The 22,036-nt window shown below is 39.5% G+C and overlaps 1 protein-coding gene across 1 annotated transcript in view; it reads right to left on the bottom strand.

Annotated features, from left to right (window-relative positions):
* Positions 1–20,773, bottom strand: part of FGF13 (fibroblast growth factor 13) — a 228,792-nt gene extending 208,019 nt beyond the window's left edge. Inside the window, exon 1 of the mRNA XM_014592499.2 lies at positions 20,611–20,773. Coding sequence (XP_014447985.1) covers positions 20,611–20,740 — 130 coding nt within the window. The 5' untranslated portion in view covers positions 20,741–20,773. The remainder of the gene's footprint in view (positions 1–20,610) is intronic.
* Between the last annotated feature and the right edge of the window lie 1,263 nt (positions 20,774–22,036).

Below are 22,036 nucleotides of genomic sequence, written 5' to 3'. Positions count from 1 at the left end.
AAGAATAGTTTTGGGCTACCCTGAGCCAAATCTAGAGTCCTGTGAGGACCTCTAGATTTCAATTGTGGTTTTCATAATGAAAGAGAGGGTATTTATGGAAATAGCATCTAATAAAAAGCTTTTCTTGATCAAAAAGCAATCCATTCTTTCAGTTATTGTCAGCTCAGCTTTCTGGTTTATAAAGATCCTTTCTAGAAAATCATTACATCTGTCCTTTCTTAAATATTTGGCTGTGCTATTTCCCACAGGATCTTACTATTGTAACTCTTCAGTGTTAGGATGATTCACCCAATGCATTAGGTACTCTCGGGAATGAGTTTGCTATCTCTAGAAACCTCAAAAATCTTTTAGGCTAAATGAATACTGTTAGACAATATATGACTACAATGTACTAATAGCACCCAGGTGGCCTACAAGTAGCACACCCCTTAAGTGCCTAACTCGTTTCCCTGCAAGCCAGTAATAATGCTCAAACAAAATCTATCTAGACAAAATTGAAGAATACTACATTTCCACTAGATATAAACTGTAAAAACACAGGTCTAAAGTATGCATTTTTCAAATGGTCAAAGGAAAAACTAGGATGGTTATTTCACACAAATATTCCAGTCATGAACGCCTCTTCACAATCTGCCAACTATGCAGAAACGACTCACATTCAAAAACACTGCTAAGGGATGGAACCAAATAAACCACATAGCCCAAGGCTGCTATCCCTTACTTTATCTAATACAATGATTTGCTCTTTGAAAGTTGCATATAAATTGGTGCTTACTTACATATACTTTGGAGTGGCTTTACAAAGCAATCTTGCAGTGGATTCATTAGTAAAATGAATAATCATTCCCTTTAACCACTTTTATAAAGTCTAATGCTCAATAGTAATGCTGAAAGTGGGATTTAACTTGTGATCCAAGAGACCCTAGCTCAATTACTACTTAAGTTAAGCAACTTACATTCCAAGATGAATTTTAGGGCACTACACTGGTACACTGCTAAATTCAAGCACAGTTAATGGAAAGGCCAGCCATAAAGTTCCTGACACAAAAAACTGTGGCAAGGGGGACATAGCATATATGCCAGGTGGATGGCACATACATATCCTCCTCTATGTGAGAGTGCACTCTCTCTTCCCTAGGGTATAATTTAAAAATCAGCTGGTATGAAAGGGAAAGACTGCCAGCTTCCAGACCATGTTGCAATGCTGGACGAATCTGTACACAAGGTAGAAAATGGCACTGACAAGCAATCACCTGGAAACTTCTAATGAACTGATCAGCATGTTCTATGGTCCTGGTGGCATGATCATAGTGACTGCAATTTCATACCCCCCCCCACCCTTTATCAAAAGACTCCCCTGAAGTGGAAAGAGAGTAGAGGAATGTTGAAGACCCTGCATACAGAAATCAAGACTGTGAAAACAGAAGAGCTTTAATTGAGGGGCAATACTCACTAATTGCAAAAACAATTTCACGTGCATAAAATAAATAATATAGTATTCCTCAGAGTCTTTAATATTCTAATGTGCAGTGCAAGTCTCCAGGGCTGGGATATAGCAAGCAGCTCTTTTTCAAACAGATTTTACTTTGGGGACCTTTCCTAGAGGGGCATTTCATTTTGGCAACATATTGGGAAATGTTTTTCTAAAGACAATTTCAACAATAACAACAATGAGAAAAATATAGCATTTATTAAGTGACAAGGAAATAATAGGTGGAATTCAGGGACCTATCCAGAATCAGAGTACAAGATAGGTCCCAGTAAGTAGTTTGGGAGAGTGGCTAAAAACTGATGAGGATTCTTCAGTTTATACATGGTAATAGCTGGAAAGGCTTAAGGATGGCTTGACTCACGTAGAGTCAAATCACCATTATCATTAACTGATTAATATAATCATAATAATGAAAGCTCCCCTTTATTGATCACTTGCTATACTCCAGGCACTATGTTCAATCAGTCTTCAAGACAACTCTGTAAGCTTGATCCTCTTATTGTCTCTATTTCACCATCACTTTCCCCAATAACCCAGCTGGTTAAGTGACAGAAGTGGGGTTGAAACTCAGGGTTATTCAACAACTAGTTCTGTGTTCTTTCCATTCTACTATAACTGTCTCTAATGAGCATGCTGATGAAGACAAAGTCTGCAGGACTTTCGGCATATCACATGCAGCGTTTTACACTACAGTTAACTGCACCCAGCAGAAGACACTAGGAGAAAATTATATATATGAATCGGTTCTCACAGCTCAGAATTAAAAACAGAAAAATACAATCAGCAACCCAAATGTTTTTAACCTGAAGTAGCATGCAAGAAAATTCTATGTGAAGGCTAATTGCTTTGATAAAGCAATGAATCTATTGTTCACTCTGCATTTCAAAATTTTCATTAAGGTAAAACAGCACTCGAGAGACAGATCTTACTGTGCAACACATTCTCTGAAAGTCACTTACTAGTCAGACAAACATACCCTTAAGAGCAATGTGGAACACACAGTATTTTCCAATTCTGAGAAGTATTCTTTCATGCATTAAGTGGTAATAGAGGGTTCTGTTTACTTGGTATACCACCTTGCCTGCTTTCTAAAATAGCAGCAATTGTGGCCCTTAGTTGAGAAGCTTGTATTTGGGCACCTGCTATGTGTCAGAAAGAAGACACAGGACCTACCCTCTATGGAAAGACACAATCCTTTAGTTTGTGGAAGGCAGTTTTCAGAACTAAAATGAAGGGGCCCAACAAAGTGCTGGGAAATTGAGAGCATGGGGCTGATTCCAATAGTGTCTCAAGATGGTAGCATGGACAACAGATCTGGGAAGGTAAAGGCTGAGGTTGAATTTGAGCAAGGTTTCACCAAATTTGAACTTACGGGAATAAGCTGCATTGTCCATGAGGGAAAAAAGAAATTAAGGGCTTCAAGGGATAAAAAGTCCAGATATGAAGATACTCAATAAAGCTGGTCTATTCATGGACTGATTTGAATGCATATATATATGCAGCCACCATCAATATATGGCCACAAAGTATTTACCAATGCAGTGTCTTATGTGTATAGCATAGTTATTACTTGAGAATAAAGTATAGACAACCAAGCACAGATTGAAAATGTTAGGTGGGGTTAGCAGGTGGTGTGGTGGTTAAGATGCTGGATTCTCACATGGCCAACCGCAGTTAGAATTCTGGGCCTGGTGGCTTGTTTTCTCATTTTCTTCTCTCTCTCATGTACATGCCCTGTAGCAAATTTTAAAATAATGTTAAATAAATGATTCTAAAAAAAAGTTATGTTTTTGCTGATGTGGACTATGTAGTTGGGTCTACAATAGTTGCACCTGTACTGAGCATGCACAGACTTTTGTTCTTGTCATTATTCCCTGAACAACACAGCATAACAGCTATTTCCACAGCACTTACATTGTATTAGGTATTATAGGTAATCTGGAGAACATTTAAAGTATATAGGAGGATGTGTGTAGGTTATATGCAAATACTATGCCACTTTTAAAAATTTGCCAGAGGACATGTGAGTTCACGAGAGAGAGAGAGAGAGAGAGAGAGAGAGAGAGAAGAAGAGGAAAAAAGCACCCCAAATGCGGTGTGGACGTGCTGCAATCCTTTCTCCTACATTTTTCCATCCTGTTGGGACTCACTCATACATCAACATACCCAGCATGCTTTTCAAGCAGCAATGACCAGGATTTGAACCACATGGTCGGCCATGTAGGATCCACCTCCCTTAACCAGGAGGCCACAGGGCCAGCCCACTACATCATTTTGCATTAGGAACTTGGCCCGTAAGTGGTGACAGAGGTAATAGGATGCTACTACATGATACTGGAGTCACATGGGAGGCCCAGGTTCAGATGCCGGTTCATCTGGGAGAAGGATCATGGTAAGACCTTGTCAAAGCACGCCCTCCCCTTCAATAGATATAAATAGACACACACACACTCATATATATATACACACACACATATGTATATATATACATACACACAGAAGAATATACATAAGAATATATATATATATATAGAGAGAGAGAGAGAGAGAGAGAGAGAGAATCTAAGCATCCTCAGATTCTATTAATAGTGTCTTCAGGGGTCCTGAAACCAGTCACCCATGGGTATCATGTGATGGAAGTATTTTGCAAATGGAGATTTAAATTTAGTCAAATCTTAAATAACAGTTCAATTAAGCAACCTCTATGACGCTTCAGATAGAGAAGCCATCTGGTTTAGATCACTTATAATTCAAGATTCAAATCACACTGTATTTATTTATTTATTTACTTTGAGAGATAGTTTAGGGTGCATGTACCCACCAGAGAGACAGAGAGACAGAAAGACAGAAATCACCCCCTTCAGGGGGAATGGCCACGTAGCAATCCCTTCTCCTCCACTCTCCTCTCAGGATTTGGGGCATGCACATACATGTGACCAGCATGAGTTTAAGCTGCTGGGTCCAGGACTCAGTCAACTACATAGGAGTCCAGTGACATAACCATTATGCCATCTGCTGGTCCCTCACATTGCATTTTTAACACCTACTGGGTTCTCTAGTTCTGTCTTACCTAAAGTCTTTGAGTTTTAGTTCCCTTGTGTATGAAATAAGGAAAAAAATATCTACCTTACAGGATTTCTGTAATGATTAAAGAAACTTGAGGTGATATCTGTCCTGGACTGGGTCTTCAAAGAAATGGTAGCTACTGTTATTTCTGCCTTTTATCCAATGCCAGATGCTGGGGATGGATGAGGAGAGGTGAGGTAGAGATCTGTCTTGAGGCAATATTCAACAGGTTTCCACAATTCCACTCAAATTGGAATATTGTAATTATTCAGAAAACCTTTCCATTACCAAAACCATCAGAATTCAGAATAGCTGTAGGAATATTAATTAAAGCAGCTATGATGCTCAAAGGACAATGGTGCTGATTCTATGGATAAGCTACCACCTGAAATAAAAGTAAATAATTTGAAAAGACCTATTTTCAGTTAGATAGATCAATGTCCCACCATTGTTCCTAATGTTCACTGTGAACAGTTTACACATGAGGAAGACATGTATCCTTATCTAACTTCCAGCAGAAATAAACAAACATGGGAGTAGGTAGATGGTAAAATGTGCATGAGACCAGCAAGTGGGATGATGGTTAAGGCACTGGACTCCCACGTGGTTGACCACAGTTTAAGTCCTGGACCCAGCGGCTTGAAACTCACACTGAGCATATGTGCATGTGTGCCCAAATTCCTAAGAGGAGAATGGAGGAGAAGGGATTGAAGCATCCCCCCTAGGGGGGATGACATCTTGCTTTCGATCTCTCTGTCTCTCCAATGGGTGCACACACCCTATAGCAAAAATCTCTCAGAAAAATTGGACACTTAGAAGAAAAATAGGGAGGCAAAGTGGTAATGGCACAAAGAAATGTGGCATTATCTGTTGAAGATATTTTGTAGTTTTATCAACTGTACTAGGGAGAAATGTTCACCTGTTGAAATATCCATTTTGTAAGACAAATAATAATGTGATTGAATGTATAAAAGTAAATTAAATAAAAAAATTTAAAAAAAGAAAAAAGAAACATTTAAGAACAAACTAAAATAAAGAGAAATTGATGTGTACAAGTCTGTGCACTTCTCTACGAGGGAAACTGTAATAACGGTTAATAGGAAAAAGGTTGGATTTAACATGTAAATTTGTAGGTCAGCCAGGTTTTACCTTCCCAAGTTCAGTGATTCTCAACTAAGGCGATTTTGTCTTCAGTGAGCTGGGCCAGGTAGAGGGCATTGTCTGGAGATTTTCGGTTGTCAGGATGCGTAAAATATACTACTGGCACCTGGTGAGTAGAGTCCAGGAATGCTACTCAATATATGTACAGGTCAGCTTCTGACCACAAAGAATTTTGGCCCCAAGGGTCAATGGTCAGAGCTGAGTAACCCTGTTTTAGCCCCACACAAGCCCTGGCACTACTGAGGGAAGGAATTCTGTCAACAGGAAAGAAGCACTAAGAAATATGCTCGCTGGATTTTAGGTCTCACTTGTGCTTCCTATGTTAACTTTAGTGTAACTTTTTAAACCCAAGGTTATTCAAGTATTAGAATATGTTTGTTAATTCATCCAAACCTTCTACGGAAGCAAATTGAGCAAAATCATAAAGATAAAATAAAAGCCCTGGAGCACTCTAGGAACACATGTCATCAGTGCTCCTAGAGTTTGCTCCCTGCCCCTCCAACCAGCAGCAATAGTACTAAACAAGAGAGAAGACAAAGGGCAGGTGCTTGGTAAATCCAAGCCCTCCCCTCTACCTTTAGAGATATTTCTCCTTCATCTTCAAAGTCTTTTCTCAAGGCTAGCAGACAATTGAGAAAAAGAAGACAGGATACCAAAGGGCTTCACCACCTGCAGGAGGAATATAGTCTCCCTTGTTAGTGTACATGATGCACTATTGAGACCACAACCAACATTTAAAACCTGCGCTGTCTCAGCACAAGTTCAATGGAGAGGAAGTCAGGGAGGAAAGTAGAAGAAAATATGCTGAGGAAAAACTGAATGTCGTTCGAGGTAGCTGTGTAAATGCAGTTTTTTGTACCATGACATTTTCCTGTCTTGAGATAAAGTATATTCAACAAAAAGTGTCTAGCAGCTCTGACCTTTAGTATTAGTTTAGAAATCAGCAGTAGCCTAACGTACTCTGAATTAAGGGAAAGTCCAAGCACAAAGCTTCCTTCAGAAGCAAATTGCCCCCCAAACATTCTACCTTACACTATTAAAAGTAAATGGGGGTGAGGGGGGATGGAGCAGCAGGTAGTGTGGTGGTTAAAGTGCTGGATTCCCATATGGCCAACTGTGGTTGGAGTCCTGGACCTGGAGGCTTGAAAATCATGCACAGCGTGTTTGCATGCATGCCCAGAATCCCAGGAGGAGAAAGGACTGTGATGTTGCCATCCCCTCTGAGGGGTGATTTCTCACTTGCCCTCTCTCTGTTGCTCTCTGTTTCTCTCAGCAAGCACATGCGCACTATGGCAATAACCTAAAAAAGGAAAAAAAAATAGTCAATTGGAGCCAGTACTGTGGTGCAGCAGTAAAGTGTTACACTTTGAGAGGCAATTCCACATGTGAAGGGTCTCTGTTAGTCTGGAGACTTCCTTGAGTACACTGGGCACACATGTGGAGCTGGCTGAAGCTGGGGGTGGATCATGGCATCAAGGATTCTACTTGGGGTGTGCACTCTCTCTCTCTCATGGAAGAAAAAAAATTTTTTAGTGTATTATTTAATTTCTTATTTTCTTATCCTGAAGATTCAAGTCTCTTTTCTCACTTGCGTTCACTAAAGAAGACTTATTTGACCTTGGACAAGGGAAGAGGAAATTTTCATCCAGTATTGCATGGGAAATTAACATTTACTTGGAATCCAAATTTGCAAACCCTACATGAAAACTGAGTTCAATTATATAGACTCTATATCATACTGTCAACTCAACAGTTCTTCACCACAAAACTGTGTATTTGTTCTTTTAAGACATTAGCTCTTTGATTCAGCAAAAAACCTTCACTGCTAGACAAGGAATCAATTTCCACAGTCCAGCAAGAGTGCACATGTTTGTAAAGTTGGCAGGAAACTTGCTTTATTGGAAACTCACGTAATGTCATTCTTGATTGCAGCATATTAATACAGTTCCAAAGTATGTCAGTCTTAAAATACTGAATTCAAGAGGCAATTTAATTTTGATTTTAATTCCCAAAGGCCCAATATTTTTAGGCTGGTGAAAAAAATATTGAGCAATCTTTACTACATTATACAAAAGACAAACAACAAAAGAATAAATAGGTCTTGGTGAACACTTAAACTTAGACACAGAATGAACAAGAAAACATCAATGACACCTTTACAAAGTCCGACTCCCCCCCCCCCCCCCAGTTAGACAGTACTCTACAAAGGGTCATTCTGACTCTACCCATTTCAATGATTTAGGCAGTTATTTCCAAGTATGTGAGAGATGACATCTGTTTTACACTGAAATGAACTGGATAACCCAAAATAGATGTTTAAAAGGATATATTAAGAGTTTACATTATATTAGCACCTCCCTTACTGCAATCTGGTTGACTGATCTATCCCTCTGTCCTGAGGCCCAATCTCCCTTGGACTCCTTAGCAGCTCATTCTCCTGGTTTTCTTTTCTTTTTTTTCACTTCTGAGGAGTCTCTTCTTCTTCATAGCACCTTAAAATAATGGTGTGCCCTAGGGATCACTTCTCTACCTACTGTTTCTTTCTTTCTAGGTGTCTCCTTTGCTCTCATGGTTTTAAATACTAACCAAGGAGTTAAAAATAATCAGTGTCAGTTACAAGCCTAGAACTCATTCCTGATCAATTTGAAGGCAAGGCCATGTAGTTCCTGAGAGACTAGAAAAGTTGCTCAATTAAGTGTTGAATGAACAAATGAATAAAAGAAATACGCAAGTGAATTCAGGGGACTTGAGTGGGAGACACAGGGAGAAGAGCTAAGTTGTCTTATGACACCCTGGTTTCCCAGCTGACTACAAATGTGTAAGTGAGCCCAGAGAAGGCCTGTAGAACCACACCTTGCCAACCTTCAGCCTAAGAGAAATAATACATTAGTTGCTGTTTTAAGCCACTATGCTTTAGAGGGGTATTTAAATGCAACACAATCTACCTAATAGAGAAGTTCAAAGTCTGCCTTTCCTGCCACACTTTAATTGCGCCTAGAGGGCAGTACCATCTTCCTCATCATGCTGTGCCTAGTGTCCAGCATAATTCCTGGCTTGTACAAGACACTCATTTTCTATTGACAAATGTATCAATTCTGATTAATGCTGATTAGAAGCACTATCAGCCACTTACTGCCTGGAATTAGGACAAATGGCCAGTTGAACTCAAAATATCAAATTGTTTTAGATGAATACATTATTTGCAATGATAAATATTTATTGAGCACGCCTTGTGACTAGATACTATGCTGTGATTGTAGAGCCTATTTAATAAAGCTGTACTCAGTAGGGACAAAATAAATGCTGTCTGTTCAAATGGAGTCCTGATTGGGAAGGGAGCCAGATTTCTTTTACGATACTAGTAGTTGTTCCCACAGAAAATGCTGCACTAGAAGAAAAGATTTCCAAACTATTCTGATTTGCTTTCATTTTCTCTCCCTCAGTAAATATTCTGGATATATTTAACCAATTATCCATTAAGTGAACAGCTAACCATGCATGCCAATTAGACATTTTCTGAATCATTCATGAATCTTTTAAAAGAGATCCAAAATGCCACCTCCTCAGAAAAATTAAGTGAGTACTTGAAAAATGGCTCAAGAAGGAACAAGAGAGAAAGTTACTGGCAGGCAGTTTCTATAATCCTTACTTTTTGAAATGTCCTTTGTTCCTTCCTTGTTGCATGAAAAGAACCCTATTTTGCTCGCAGCCTGAGGCAGCCCACTAGACAATTGTCCTCACTGTATGAACATCTAGCCCGGGCCCACATTATCCCGGAAAGGGCTATGATTAGTCTGAGCTTTACTGGACTTGATGTATCCTAGAAAGGACCCCAGTAGAGAGACTGTGTGAGTTCTACTACTTTGCTACTTGTTAAGTATTTTTCCTCAATAAACTGTTTCAAATAGTGGTGTGTGTCCACACCCTTGTTCAATGGCAACTAGTGACTACAAAGGGACACATTTCCTTTTCCCCAGTGTTTGTGTTTTTAAAGGGGACAGAATCAATTGTGCTGCCATGAGGACAATGGTGGGTCCTGGTAGAGTTCAACCGAGACAGCTCATGCCTCACTGAGGTCCTTGGAGAAAGGTCTGCACCTAATCCAAGGTAAGTCATTGGTGCTCACCCAAGGATAAAAAGCAAAAAACCGTAATATGAATGTGTTAGTTCACATAATCTCTGTGTACTTATGGACAGACCACCCTAAAAAGGGGGCCACCCTTCTCAGTGCACAAGACCAGTGAAATTCAAAGTCGGTACATGAACTGAAATTAAGAATGAAGCCTCTGAGCTCTCAGTGGGAGGGTCCAAATCTGGACAACCTGTAAACAGGCTTCTGTAACTGTGTGGGTCCCATCTCAGAAACATGGCACTTCTGGCTCTCTGCAGTATCCCTTCTCTTTTCCTAGGAAGGCAGCTCATGGAAGAATTAGTTAAGGCTGCTAGACCTTAAGGCTAGACTTAAGGCTGCTAGTAAACTATAGGGTTTGAAGCACAACTCTAAACAAGTATTGCAGAAAAAAATGGTCTGCAGTGAGTAAACATTCATATGGAAAACAGAGAGAAGAACATGTGACAAATCTGCTTTGTTTAACCCCTTGCCTACTGCTTATGCCAACATTCAAGCCCAGGATGTGGGAAACACACAGAGGACATCCCCATTGGGTGCAATGGATAAATGCACTCTGCAGAGAGGTTAAAGAATAGTTCTAGGGCCAGCAGGTGGCATGGTGTTTAAGGTACTGAACTCCCACATGGCTGACCATGGTTTGATTCCTGGACTTGGTGGCTTGAAAAACATGGCAGGTGCATGTATTTGCATGCCCAAAATCCTAAGAGGAGAATGGAGGGGAAGGGACTTCAGTGTGACCATCCCCTGGGGAGTGATTTCTCACTTTTCCTCTACCAGTTCACAAGCCCCGTGGCAAATAAAAGAAAAAAAAAAGAAAAAAAAGAATAGTTCTACGGTTTCCATTTAAATATTCAATAATAGCTCTCACCGGCAGTCGATAAGATGGTGCTGAGCTCTTTTCTTGTCTTGCAACTACAAGGAGGTGTCAGGGTATAGGAGGGACTGAGGTAGCACAGTGTGGTGGAAAAGATCAGGCTTAGGAGCTCCATCGACTTGACTTCAAATCCTGCATTTGAAGCTGTGTGAATTAGAAAAAGTTACTTCACATCTCTACTTTCCAATTTCCTCATGATTCCCTTCACAACCGATGGCAACTTCCTCATGGGGTGGTTGGAGCATTTGCAATAATAAACCTGACCTACCTGGCACACAAAGGATGCTATAAATGGACAGTAAGCATCTAACCAAAGCACAATATATAATGTCCTACACAGAATACAGAATACATCATGAAAATTCCTGAAACTTTCTTTTTCATGGTTCTGGAGAAAAGTCTGCACACAATCCCACTTTTCTTGAAAGTCACAAAGAACAATATCTTGACAGTGACTCAATCCAGGTTGGCAGGACTTACCCCTCATGTGCCTTAGTCACTTCTGACCATGTAATAAAGGTTTTATCTTACAGGGACTTAGGTCACCAGATAATATTGTGTGAGACAACATTTTGAGGTAGAAAGTCAATTGGCCTGAGGTGAACAAGAACTGGGCTGCTGCTGAGAAGCTTATACCAGCACAGTGACTAAATCCCAAGTCTGACATTGCAGACTGTAAAGCATTTTGACCAAGTCAAATTTGATGAGAATTTGCCCTAAAAACATTTTAAAATCAAATCTGGCTATTTTCTTTTCTCTCAAGAAGAAATCACTTCTTTAATCTACTGCTTTCCTGACAGCAGGCACAAGGTCCTTCAATTTCTGGTTACTTAGTAGATCAGATAATGTGCCTCAGTAAGATATCACTAGCATAACTAGAGAACAAAATGGACTTCCTTCCAGGGCCATTCTTTGTATGAGACATGTTCTTATCTACATGAAAGACTATGGACTTTTCCAGAAAGACAGAAAGAGACAGAGAGACAGAAAGTGAGAAATCACCCCCCAGAGGGGATGGCCATGCCATAATCCCTTCTCCTCCATTCTCCTCTCGGGATCTTGGGCACACACGCACACACGCCCAGCAGGAGTTTAAGCCACCAAGTCCAGGACTCAAACCGCGGTCGGCTACGTGGGAGTCCAGCAGCATAGTTATTAGGCCAACTGCTGGTCTGTGTTTTATTTCTTTAAGATCAACATGTCTTGAGACCAGCAGTTAGCGTAATGGCTATGTCACTGGACTCCCACATAGTGGACCGCGGTTTGAGTCCTGGACTTGGTGGCTTAACCTCCTGCTGGGCGTGTGTGCGTGTGTGCCCAAGATCCCGAGAGGAGAATGGAGGAGAAGGGATTGTGGCATGGCCATCCCCCCTGGGGGTGATTTCTCGCTTTCTGTCTCTCTGTCTCTCTCTGTCTGTCTGGCGAGTGCATGCGTCCTATAGCGAAAACCTCTCCAAAAAAAAAAAAAAAAAAAGATCAGCATTTCTTTTCCACACTAAAATTGCTTTAAGATAATAAATGTACATGTGGGCAAAGAGGAGAAAATTGAGCATATGGAGCAGCCATGGAAGTCAATGGGCATGAACTTCAGAAGCCAGAAAAGCCCAGTTCACATCAATTTCTGCCATTTACTGGGTATATGATGTAACCTTTCTGTAGCTTACTTCACCTATCTGTAAAATGAAGGGAGCAGCCCCTACCTGACAGAGTTCCCAAATTCCCACTCCTCTAAGCAGCTTCACACAATGCTCTCACCATACGGAGAAGTCGCCCAGTGGAAGCTCATTCTCTCCCCTTTTCCCCTTGTATATCTGTCTCTGTGCCAATGTACCAGTGTTGTCTCCCAAGGTGGACAGCTTGCACGTTGCCCTGGGGCTTTTCTGTGAATATATAATCTTAAAATAGTTGTGGCTCTTAAGTAGAAATCTGCTAGCACATGGTGGAAGTGGCCATGTGGCTTTCATGTGTTGAAGTGAGTGCAGATATTGGCTGTGAGGCAAGACAAGAGTAAGTGTTGATAAAATGCAGGAAATAATGTCACTTGTTCAACACTTTCCCGAGGGCATTCTTTTAAGCACATTAAGAAATGCTGAAGAGTATAACAAATGAATACCTGAATCAATGTAATTTAGAATGCTAGGGATGATTTATAAACATGGATAGCAATTAAAGCCTCCAAATCATGTCAGAGCTGGTTTTCACATACCATGCTACTGTAATAATTTGATGCTTCAGTAGCTGATTATGTCTATATGATAAGAGGGCAATGCTTCAATGATGACAGCCTCTGGTGTAACTCAGGCACAGATACCCGGCCACGAGCAGCTGGAGTCCAAGTTTTGCAATCTCACTCTGGAGCAGTAGCAATCAAGTTATAGAAGCAGCAGTACTTTTCTGGCATACAGAAAAAAGGTTTTCTTGTTCTCTGTCTTCTTGACGTACTCTCACACGAAGGTCCTGAGGAACTTTTCCATCTAATATTTCCAAACTAAATCAGTTTGAAGCAGAGTAAGTATTGCAACAATTGCTTGCAAGAAAGGATGTTGGTCACAAGGTGGCAGATTACCACACTCCTATGGAGAGGACTGATTTTATTTCTAAAAGTGGAGAGTGGCAAACAGGTAAGTGAACTTCAGAAACGTGTGTGTGTGTGTGTGTGTGTGTGTGTGTGTGTGTGTGTTAGGGAAGATGGATACCTCACACGGTCACAAGTTCCAAAGGTCACGTCAGTGTTGCCTATCATGCTGAGCCTACTAATCACGGGCACCTCCTGAAGAGGCCCAAGCAATCAGCATGATACGAGTTCTGAATTGACAGCTGACATCATTCTACAGACCAGGCTCCAAGTTGAATATTTTCCAAGGCAGTGATTCCAGCCCTGTTAGCACATTGGAATCACCTGTGGGAATCTGAAACTGGTACTCATGTTGAGCCTCTACTACCAGAGATTTTGCAGGTTATTTATTTCTTATCAAAATGTAGTTAGTTTTGGTCTGTGTTGCGCTTAAGCATCAGTATTATTTAAAAGGTCTTCAGGATATTCCAGCCTGAAGACGAGGTTGAAAATCACTAACATAAAGGAGTGTCACTCAAAGTATAGTCTGCACACATCTCTCATGCTTTCTCCTCCCTCTCTATTTGTCTCTGTCTCTCTCTAGTAAGTGCACGTGCCCTCTGACAAATGGAAAAAAAATCAAGATAATCATATGAATGTGTCTCTGTATGAGTGACATGTAATTTGAGAAACATGCATTTGACTGCAGAATCTATCTTTTCACAAAGATATCTTATATGATCAGTATTTCATGAAACATAACTGGAAAACATTGATCTGGTGGTTATTTAAGAATCTGTGAGTATAGTTCATCCCTGCATTCTCTTCAACCAGAGAAGCAAGTTACCATTTAAAATAAAAAACAGGATGAAAATTGGAGCAGAGGCAGTAGCACATTCTTGTGCATCTCCTTAACAGAAGCAGACCTTCAAACATTAGAGTTGGGTATGATTTGGGGAATGTGCTAATTCTAGCTGGGTCATATCATGCTGGGTCAGAAGAAATTTTCTTAAGCAGTTTATCAACTGGCTCAAAGAGGGAGAAAAACAGATGAGGCCAGATGGGGGCACAGTGGTAAAACAACACACTGCAAGGCACATCCACATAGGAAGTTTCCTGATTCAAGTTTGGAGAACTCCCTGAGTATACCAGGCATCCTTTTTTTCTTTTTTTGGAGAGGTTTTTGCTATAGGGCACGTGTGCTCGCCAGACAGACAGAGAGAGACATAGAGACAGAAAGCGAGAAATCACCCCCCAGGGGGGATGGTCACACCGCAATCCCTTCTCCTCCATTCTCCTCTCGGGATCTTGGGCACGCATGCACACGCACCCGGCATGAGTTTTAAGCCACCGGGTCCGGGACGCGAACCGCGGTCGACTACGTGGGAGTCCAGCGACATAGCCGTTATGCTAACTACTGGTTCCCTACCAGGCATCCTTTTGTCCATGATCCAGGCTGGCTAAGGCTGCAGGTGGGTCATGCTGTCAAGACCCTATGGGGCTGCTTCCTCTCTCCCTCACTCATGGAATAAATAATTCAATACACTTTAAAAAAATAAACCCATGAGGAATTGCTGAGACATCAGAGTCCTGGAATATGTTGGCAACATGATCTCTATTGTAATATCTTTGAAAGAGGCAGAACTCATGTGGATAGATAACTTACAGATATTGCCAAGGATAATTTCCGGATAGCATACTTTGATTTGGACATTTTAAAAATCAAAATCGTAACCAGACACTATCATTTACCTAATAGACCTTTCAGAGCATTTTACCAGAACAGTGCCATTTTAAACCTAAGTGACTGAAAGGGGTGTTGCCTTTGTACAGAAATATCTGCCCCCAACATTAACTAAGGTAAACCTCAGTCAAGAGAGTTGCAAAGGAAAAATTGCTTTGTCTCAAGAAAACAGCATCATGACCATGATGGGAGCTATGCTCAAGGGAGGGGGGAGGCCTGTTAATTTGGAAAGCAAACCATATTTTCAAAGAATGAATGATTATTCGTTTCTTCTGTAAAAGCCAGCCTGGAGACTGAATTGAGATGCAGATATTCAATAAGAGAATAATAAATGCCTATCCTGTCCTGAAATTGAATTATTGGCTGCTAAGTATACTTCCTTGATTAGATTGTACATTTTCCAGAGAGTAGTGACCATTTCCAAAATATGACTTAATTTTGTGTTTACTGCCATAAGGTGGAGGGGAATAGGAGAGAAGAGAGAATTTGTTCCATTGCTATTGCTGATTACTTATTAGGACACAACAAGATGTCTTCCAAGAAATAATTGACATGCAACCAAGAGAAACACATTTGAACTTTGTGGGGAGAAGATAGTGTTTACTCACTGCAAATAACAAAGGTCTTCAGATTTCTGGCTTTAATTTGGACCAATATTTTTATCTTTCTTGTGACTCTGCAATTAACTTGCCATTTGCTTTGATGAACAAAAAAATTCTCTAGCATTGTTTTGTCATTCTTTGGGTCATAAATCAAAGGCGAGATGATCCTAAGTCATCGTCAGTTTTTTTTTTTTTTTTTTGAGAGGTTTTTGCTCTAGGGTACGTACACTCACCACAGAGACAGAGAGAGACAGAGAGACAGAAAGCAAGAAATCACCCCCCAGGGGGGATGGCCACGCCGCAATCCCTTCTCCATTCTCCTCTCGGGATCTTGGGCACGCACGCACATGCGCCCGGCGTGAGTTTAAGCCACCGGGTCCGGGACACGAACCGCGGTCGACTATGTGGGAGTCCAGCGACATAGCCATTATGCTAACTGCTGGTCCCAGTCACAGTCATTTTGAAATAAAAAATATTTTTAAAAAGTCTTTGTATCTTTTCAGAGTCACCCTAACACATGGCCTCATGTTGTTTTTTCTTCTTTTAAAAAATAGGAATATCTCCTCCATTCTGACTCTCAGGGGGATAGACATGGAAACAGTTATATCTTTCCTGAAAGTCAATATATTTTCAAGTGTCAAACATCAGAGGCTGTTACCTAAATCTAGTGTAGTGACAAAAGATTTAATAACAATAGATTTATTTTACTGAATTGCCTATTAAATTAAATTAATACTGACCCATTTTTCTCAAAAGGAAAATTAGTTTTAAAAAGAGGAAGACATAAAAATAGGAGACAATCATATTGAAAAAAAATTAAAAAAAAAAAACATTTCCCTTAGTATGTACCTTAATATTCTTCTACCTTTTTCGTCTCCTACCATTTAGGGAAGACTGATATTCATGGTGATATATTCTCTTTCTGGGATAAAGAAAGCAAAGCATTATCAGAGTAGGAGTCATTGTGCTAGTCACAAATATACTCCCTTAATTTTAGCACATGATTTTGCTGTTCTTCAGTGGTGAAAGCTGCTGCATTTCATTGCTAGTCTCAAGCACAGATTTTCTTCTACTCCAACCAAAGTCACTACTCTTGGATACCTCTCTCAATAAAAAGGTTATGGATGTCCTGAGGAATATATAGATAGATATAATGAAAATAGATGTATATATGTCACATGAAAATAGGACCAAATGCCTGATTCAAAGACAGTAACAGGGCTAGATGAAGAATATTCACAGCAATAATGCAACTGGACCCATATGGGAAGTTACTGGTTTCATGCCCTGGGGCTTTCTGTATACAGTAGGCTCACTTACAGGCCCATGATGCTAGCTGGCTGAGGTTGGAGGTGGATCACAGCATAGGGAATCTCTTAGGGGTGTGCCTTCACTGTTCTCTCACATGAAAAAAAAAATAAATTTAAATAGAAAGATGGTGACAAATTGCTGAACTCTAATTTTTTTCTTATACGGTGTTAACTCCTTCCAATTTACTATTATAACCAGTGATGTTAATCTAGAAAGCACATACTAGGAATCAACAATTTATTTTTCCCTGTAGATTTTCAACCACATCTATTTGAGAGCTTGTTTATTTTGGTGTGAGTCTTCTTAACAATCTGCAAACATTAGTGGGAGAGGCCCAATGAATGGCATTTAGGAAGCAGCAACTATGCTGTTAATAGATGACTTCCATGAGATACTCTAAATGAGTGATTTCATTTTGGCACACATGACATAGGAAGGAAAAGTGAACAAAAGAATAAATCTATAAAGATTATACTTTCTCTTGCCAAAAGGCTCCTGGAACAGTAAGAAAAAGATTTGGTAACAATCTCCACTCTCCATGTAGCTTTCTTGTAACAAAGAATTGCTGCTGGTCCTGAGCCAAATTAGACTCACATTCTTGTATGTGCCTCTTCAGCCAAATTCCAGCACTCGCATAAGATTGTATCATAAGTGCGTTTTGTGGAAATAATCACATAACTGAAAATCATGAATATTTGAAAGATATTTAAGTTTTTTTTTGGAATTGGCTGTCCTTGAAAAGAAATCTGAGTTTGACAAAATTTTATTTTTGGCCCTAGTGCATCCTGAGAAGCCAGTGATAACAAAAAATTTGGATTATTTTATCACTGTGGTAAGGAAAAAATCAAAATAATTCCACCTTTATTATTATACACATAAAACTTTTGGCCTGCTTTAATCATTTCTAAAGGATATGGAATTCAAACTTTCATTTCCCCCCAAATTTAAATGCACTTTCCAATTGAGGGTTTTTGACATTGTACAAAAATGAGTTCATTAGAAGTCAGACTGGAAGGCTGGTACTGCACAGAACAAAGAATGACTTAACCATCCTGTCTATTGCCTTCACTTGCTGTGAAATTGGTGGGCATCCATAGCCAAGGTCAATTGATGTCTCATGCTTTGGTATACTGAACCATGACAGGGAAGAGTTCTTAAAAATGCTTCACATGAGAATAAAATATTTCAGTGTATGGACATAGTTTAGATCTAAGAAATCCATTTATAATCAAGTATTTTATTTCTAATAATTATAATAAAATGTTACAGCAACATTAAAAGAGAACTGAAGACTATACCTTACAGTATTTAAAAACCAGTCTTGCACAAATCTTCCAGGATGCCAGAGTGGCCACTGAACCCTTCCAAACCCACAGTTACTTCACCTCCTGGAAATGATGAGCTTCGGTATCCTACATGAAGTAAACATGTTAATTTCTTGGCATTGTTTCCTTATTTATCCAAGGTCAGTTCCACAGCATGTTTTCTTTCGCCCCCATCTAAGGTCTTCTGGATCCTGTTAATTTGTACAGAGATCAAGTATTTGCATTTTATGGTCCGTAATCACCATTAGCTTCGGGGCCCTTGTTTGAACAGGTACAGTAAGATTGTAAACAGTATTAAATGTCATTCTAGAAAACCTTTAATGAGTCTAATACTATTTCCAAATAATTCACAGAAATAAACAAGAAAATATTGGCTCTGCTATCCCTAAATATTGCTAGCCAATATTTAGGTAGGAGGGCATGTCTAAGGGAGATCTTCAATCTGAAAGAAGACAATGTTCATCATCAAAGTATACAAGACAGCCATGTTAAACATAATGGCAGCCACTCAATTTATAGATTAAAAACTATCCAAACCTTGTAGAAAATAGTTTATTGCTACCCATGCTCTAAAGAATCCTTCATATCTGAGAACATTCATAATGGTATTCACAATACACTCCAGATGGTGCTTTAAAATGAACAGATCCTGTCAAAATTCTATGTAATAATAAAAGAAACAGTGGTTTTAAATTGAGTTATTTTTTTCAGTCCTAAGTATTGTTGAAACCATTTTAAGTTTCTTACCAACTGCTTGACTGAATTTAACCAGTTGCTTCGTAAATGTTTTATTTTTCTTACCCAAAACAAATTTTGTTTTCCAGGCTAATCTGAAAGTACAAACTCAATCTCTTGCTCACTCTTTCAGTCGTATATGTGTGTGTGTATATAATTTTAGACAAAACAAAGTAGAAAATATAATATATATAGTAAAGTAATTGTAGTAGCTAATTTTTTTATTTCAGTAAAGTATGAAATCAAGTTAGTATCTTCTCTGCTAAATAACTGAAAATTGATTTTACTCCTTGAGAGAAGATACTAACTTGTTCAGCATTTATGCTTCCAGATGATTAAGCATTGACATCATAACTCACACTCAAAGTGGATAGCTTGTATACCCAAAGTATGAGCAGAAAATAAAAGCAAATGCTGAAATACAATTAGACATAGACATGTATAGCCTTCTAATTTTCTGGCAATGGACATTTAAAGGTCTATTTGGAAGAAAGAGAAGGGGAAATTTGGGGATGTAAAATTTCACTTCCAAAACTATGGACTAAAGCCCATTGGGAGTAATTTCTTTACACATCAAAACTTAAACAGAACTACATGGCAGTCTCTTCCAGATATGAAAGACAGCTATAATGAGGATTCCTATAATGTTGCAAAAGAACAACTTGAAACAGGAACAAAGTTGCTTTTAGAAATAATACAAGAACCACTCATGATGCAAATGACAGGTGAATTTTGTCACTTCCAATGTTACTCATTGGCAAAGGGCATCAATAATATTTCAGGTGAGAGGACAATGGGCTGTTTTACAATAAGTAATTAGTACACACATTTTATAATTCTCAAGTGTCATTTTGGAAGTTGAAATATATAAAGATGGCACTGAAGTTACTATTCTTTTTTTTTTTTCACAATGTGAAAAACATTCTTGTTGTGATATCCAGAAAGCTGAATATTTTTTCTGGCCAGACCAGGTGCTTTAGGGATAGGGTTGTGACATGGATTGCAATGAATACCTTATAAACCTCAGTTTAACAGCAAGTAGAGTTGTCCAAACCTGCATTTGAGCTGAAAAGAAAAACAAACTACTCAAAGTTTCCTCGAAGCATGCAATTCACTATGGCAAAGTGCAACTGGCGTGCATTACATGGGAAGTGGGCCTGCTTCAGCAAGCTAAGTAGTTCACGAGCATTCTTCGAGCGCAATGCAGAAGCTTTATGGTGTGAAGGAGACTTAAAATTTTTGAAGCAATCTTCTCATAATTTCATTTTAGAAGTGCCATTCCTCAGCCAACTGGTGCTTCAGGAATGAGAGGTGATGGGAACAGACTTGGCCAGATGTTGGCTAAAGGAGCAAGCAACTTTTGCAGCCCAAACAGGACAGTGTAATGACACCAACTGAAAATGTTTCAGCTGCAAAAAGCAGGAGGATGCTGTGTGCTGTGCCGGAGATGACTGTATTAGACAGTGTCCCATCTGAGACTGCATAACACATTCACTGGCGAGCCAGGGGCTGAACAACACACAGCAAACCAGAAGGCAATGCACAATCCAAAAGAAAGAGAAGAAAAGAAGAATGAGAGAAAACAAGCAAAACACGCGTCTGTCGTGCACAAACCTTCGGGTTCTGTGTTCTCTTTGTGGTGTACTTGCTTCAGCGGGCAGCAGAAGATTTCGTGACACTTAGCACGAAAGGGGGACTCTTTTTTCTTTAATTCCGCGGATTGGATGGAATCTTGCCGTAACATAATGTATTCCTGTGTGCCAGGGGGGGCGTCATCCAGAACTGTGGTCACCACATAACAAAATGAACTCAAGTTAGAGCTTCATGAAAGCAGTGAACGTCTTAAATCAAATCTACTCCCAGGGAAGACTAAAGAAACAACATTCTTAAGAAAAGTTTAAAGAAAAACATCCAGTAGCTTGGCAAGTTTATGTTTAGTGGCTCAGGTGAAAACATTAAAGCCCTGGGAATAGCTACTGGACTATACAGACCTCTATGGCTAGCACAGTGAAAATTGAACAGTGTTAATGTGTACCCAAAGTGCAATACAGTACTTTAGCATCAATACCCATGTTGGAGCCAAATAAACATCATGGAGAGCTCATATGTTCCAGTCTGAGATGCAATATAAATATCTACAGGTGACACTGATTCATGTCCACCAATTATAGGGGAATTAATTCATGTTTATTTTCTTCATCTGTTCCTGGTGAATGCCTGATTTCTAAACATATAAACTGAATCCAACAGAAGATCAAGGACACTGCTCTTTACTCTTTGATTTTCAAATAGGGATTATTGCAAATATTCTTCAGATGTTCAAAACCACTTAATAAAGACAAGAGATTCCAGTAGATAGACTAATAATCAATACTAGATCAAAAACCTACCTTGTTGGATTATGGAAGAGCCAGGCCTGGTTTACTAATTTGGGCCTTAGATATATATACACCAGGCTTCTTTCCCTCTACTTTTTCTTTCTAAGCCCTTTGCAAGTTTCCTAAGCAGGATTGTCTATCGCTAGAATTTTTTCCTCTGCAAGATGTCTGCCTTTTCGGGATCCACTTCTACGTTCTTTAGTCTGAAAACCACCCACCAAAGTAGGAGCAAATTCAGTCTGCATTTGCAGAAATAGGAAATTGACCCAAGAGTGGATATTTTTCTTTCACACTCTTCCCAATGAGGGCATTCCATTTCATCAGGAGTGAGTCAGTGCCTCCAAAACTGTGATTAATGACGTGCTGACTCATTCTACTCCCCCAAATGCATACACTTAACGTGCATTTAGGAGGACTGATACCACCCGCAAACTTATGGGAAGATTACTGTCGCGGTTTTCTTAAAAAAAAAGAAAGAAAAAAAGAAAGAAAAGATAACTAACAGCTTCTGACTGAATTTAGAAGGGAGCTGCAGCTTCTGGGTTTGGCAGAATAATCCACTGTCTGGGATCTTCATGGATTTTAAGACCTTTCAATCTGTAGGAATAATGGTATACAAACCAACCTAACTTTTAAATTAGTACTATGAATTTACAACAAGT

The sequence above is a fragment of the Tupaia chinensis genome, unplaced genomic scaffold (genome assembly GCF_000334495.1).
Source record: "Tupaia chinensis unplaced genomic scaffold, TupChi_1.0 Scaffold000706_1, whole genome shotgun sequence".
NCBI lineage: Eukaryota > Metazoa > Chordata > Mammalia > Scandentia > Tupaiidae > Tupaia > Tupaia belangeri.
The sequence above is the reverse complement of the archived record's forward strand: the minus strand, read 5'-3'. Positions and strand labels throughout refer to the sequence as shown.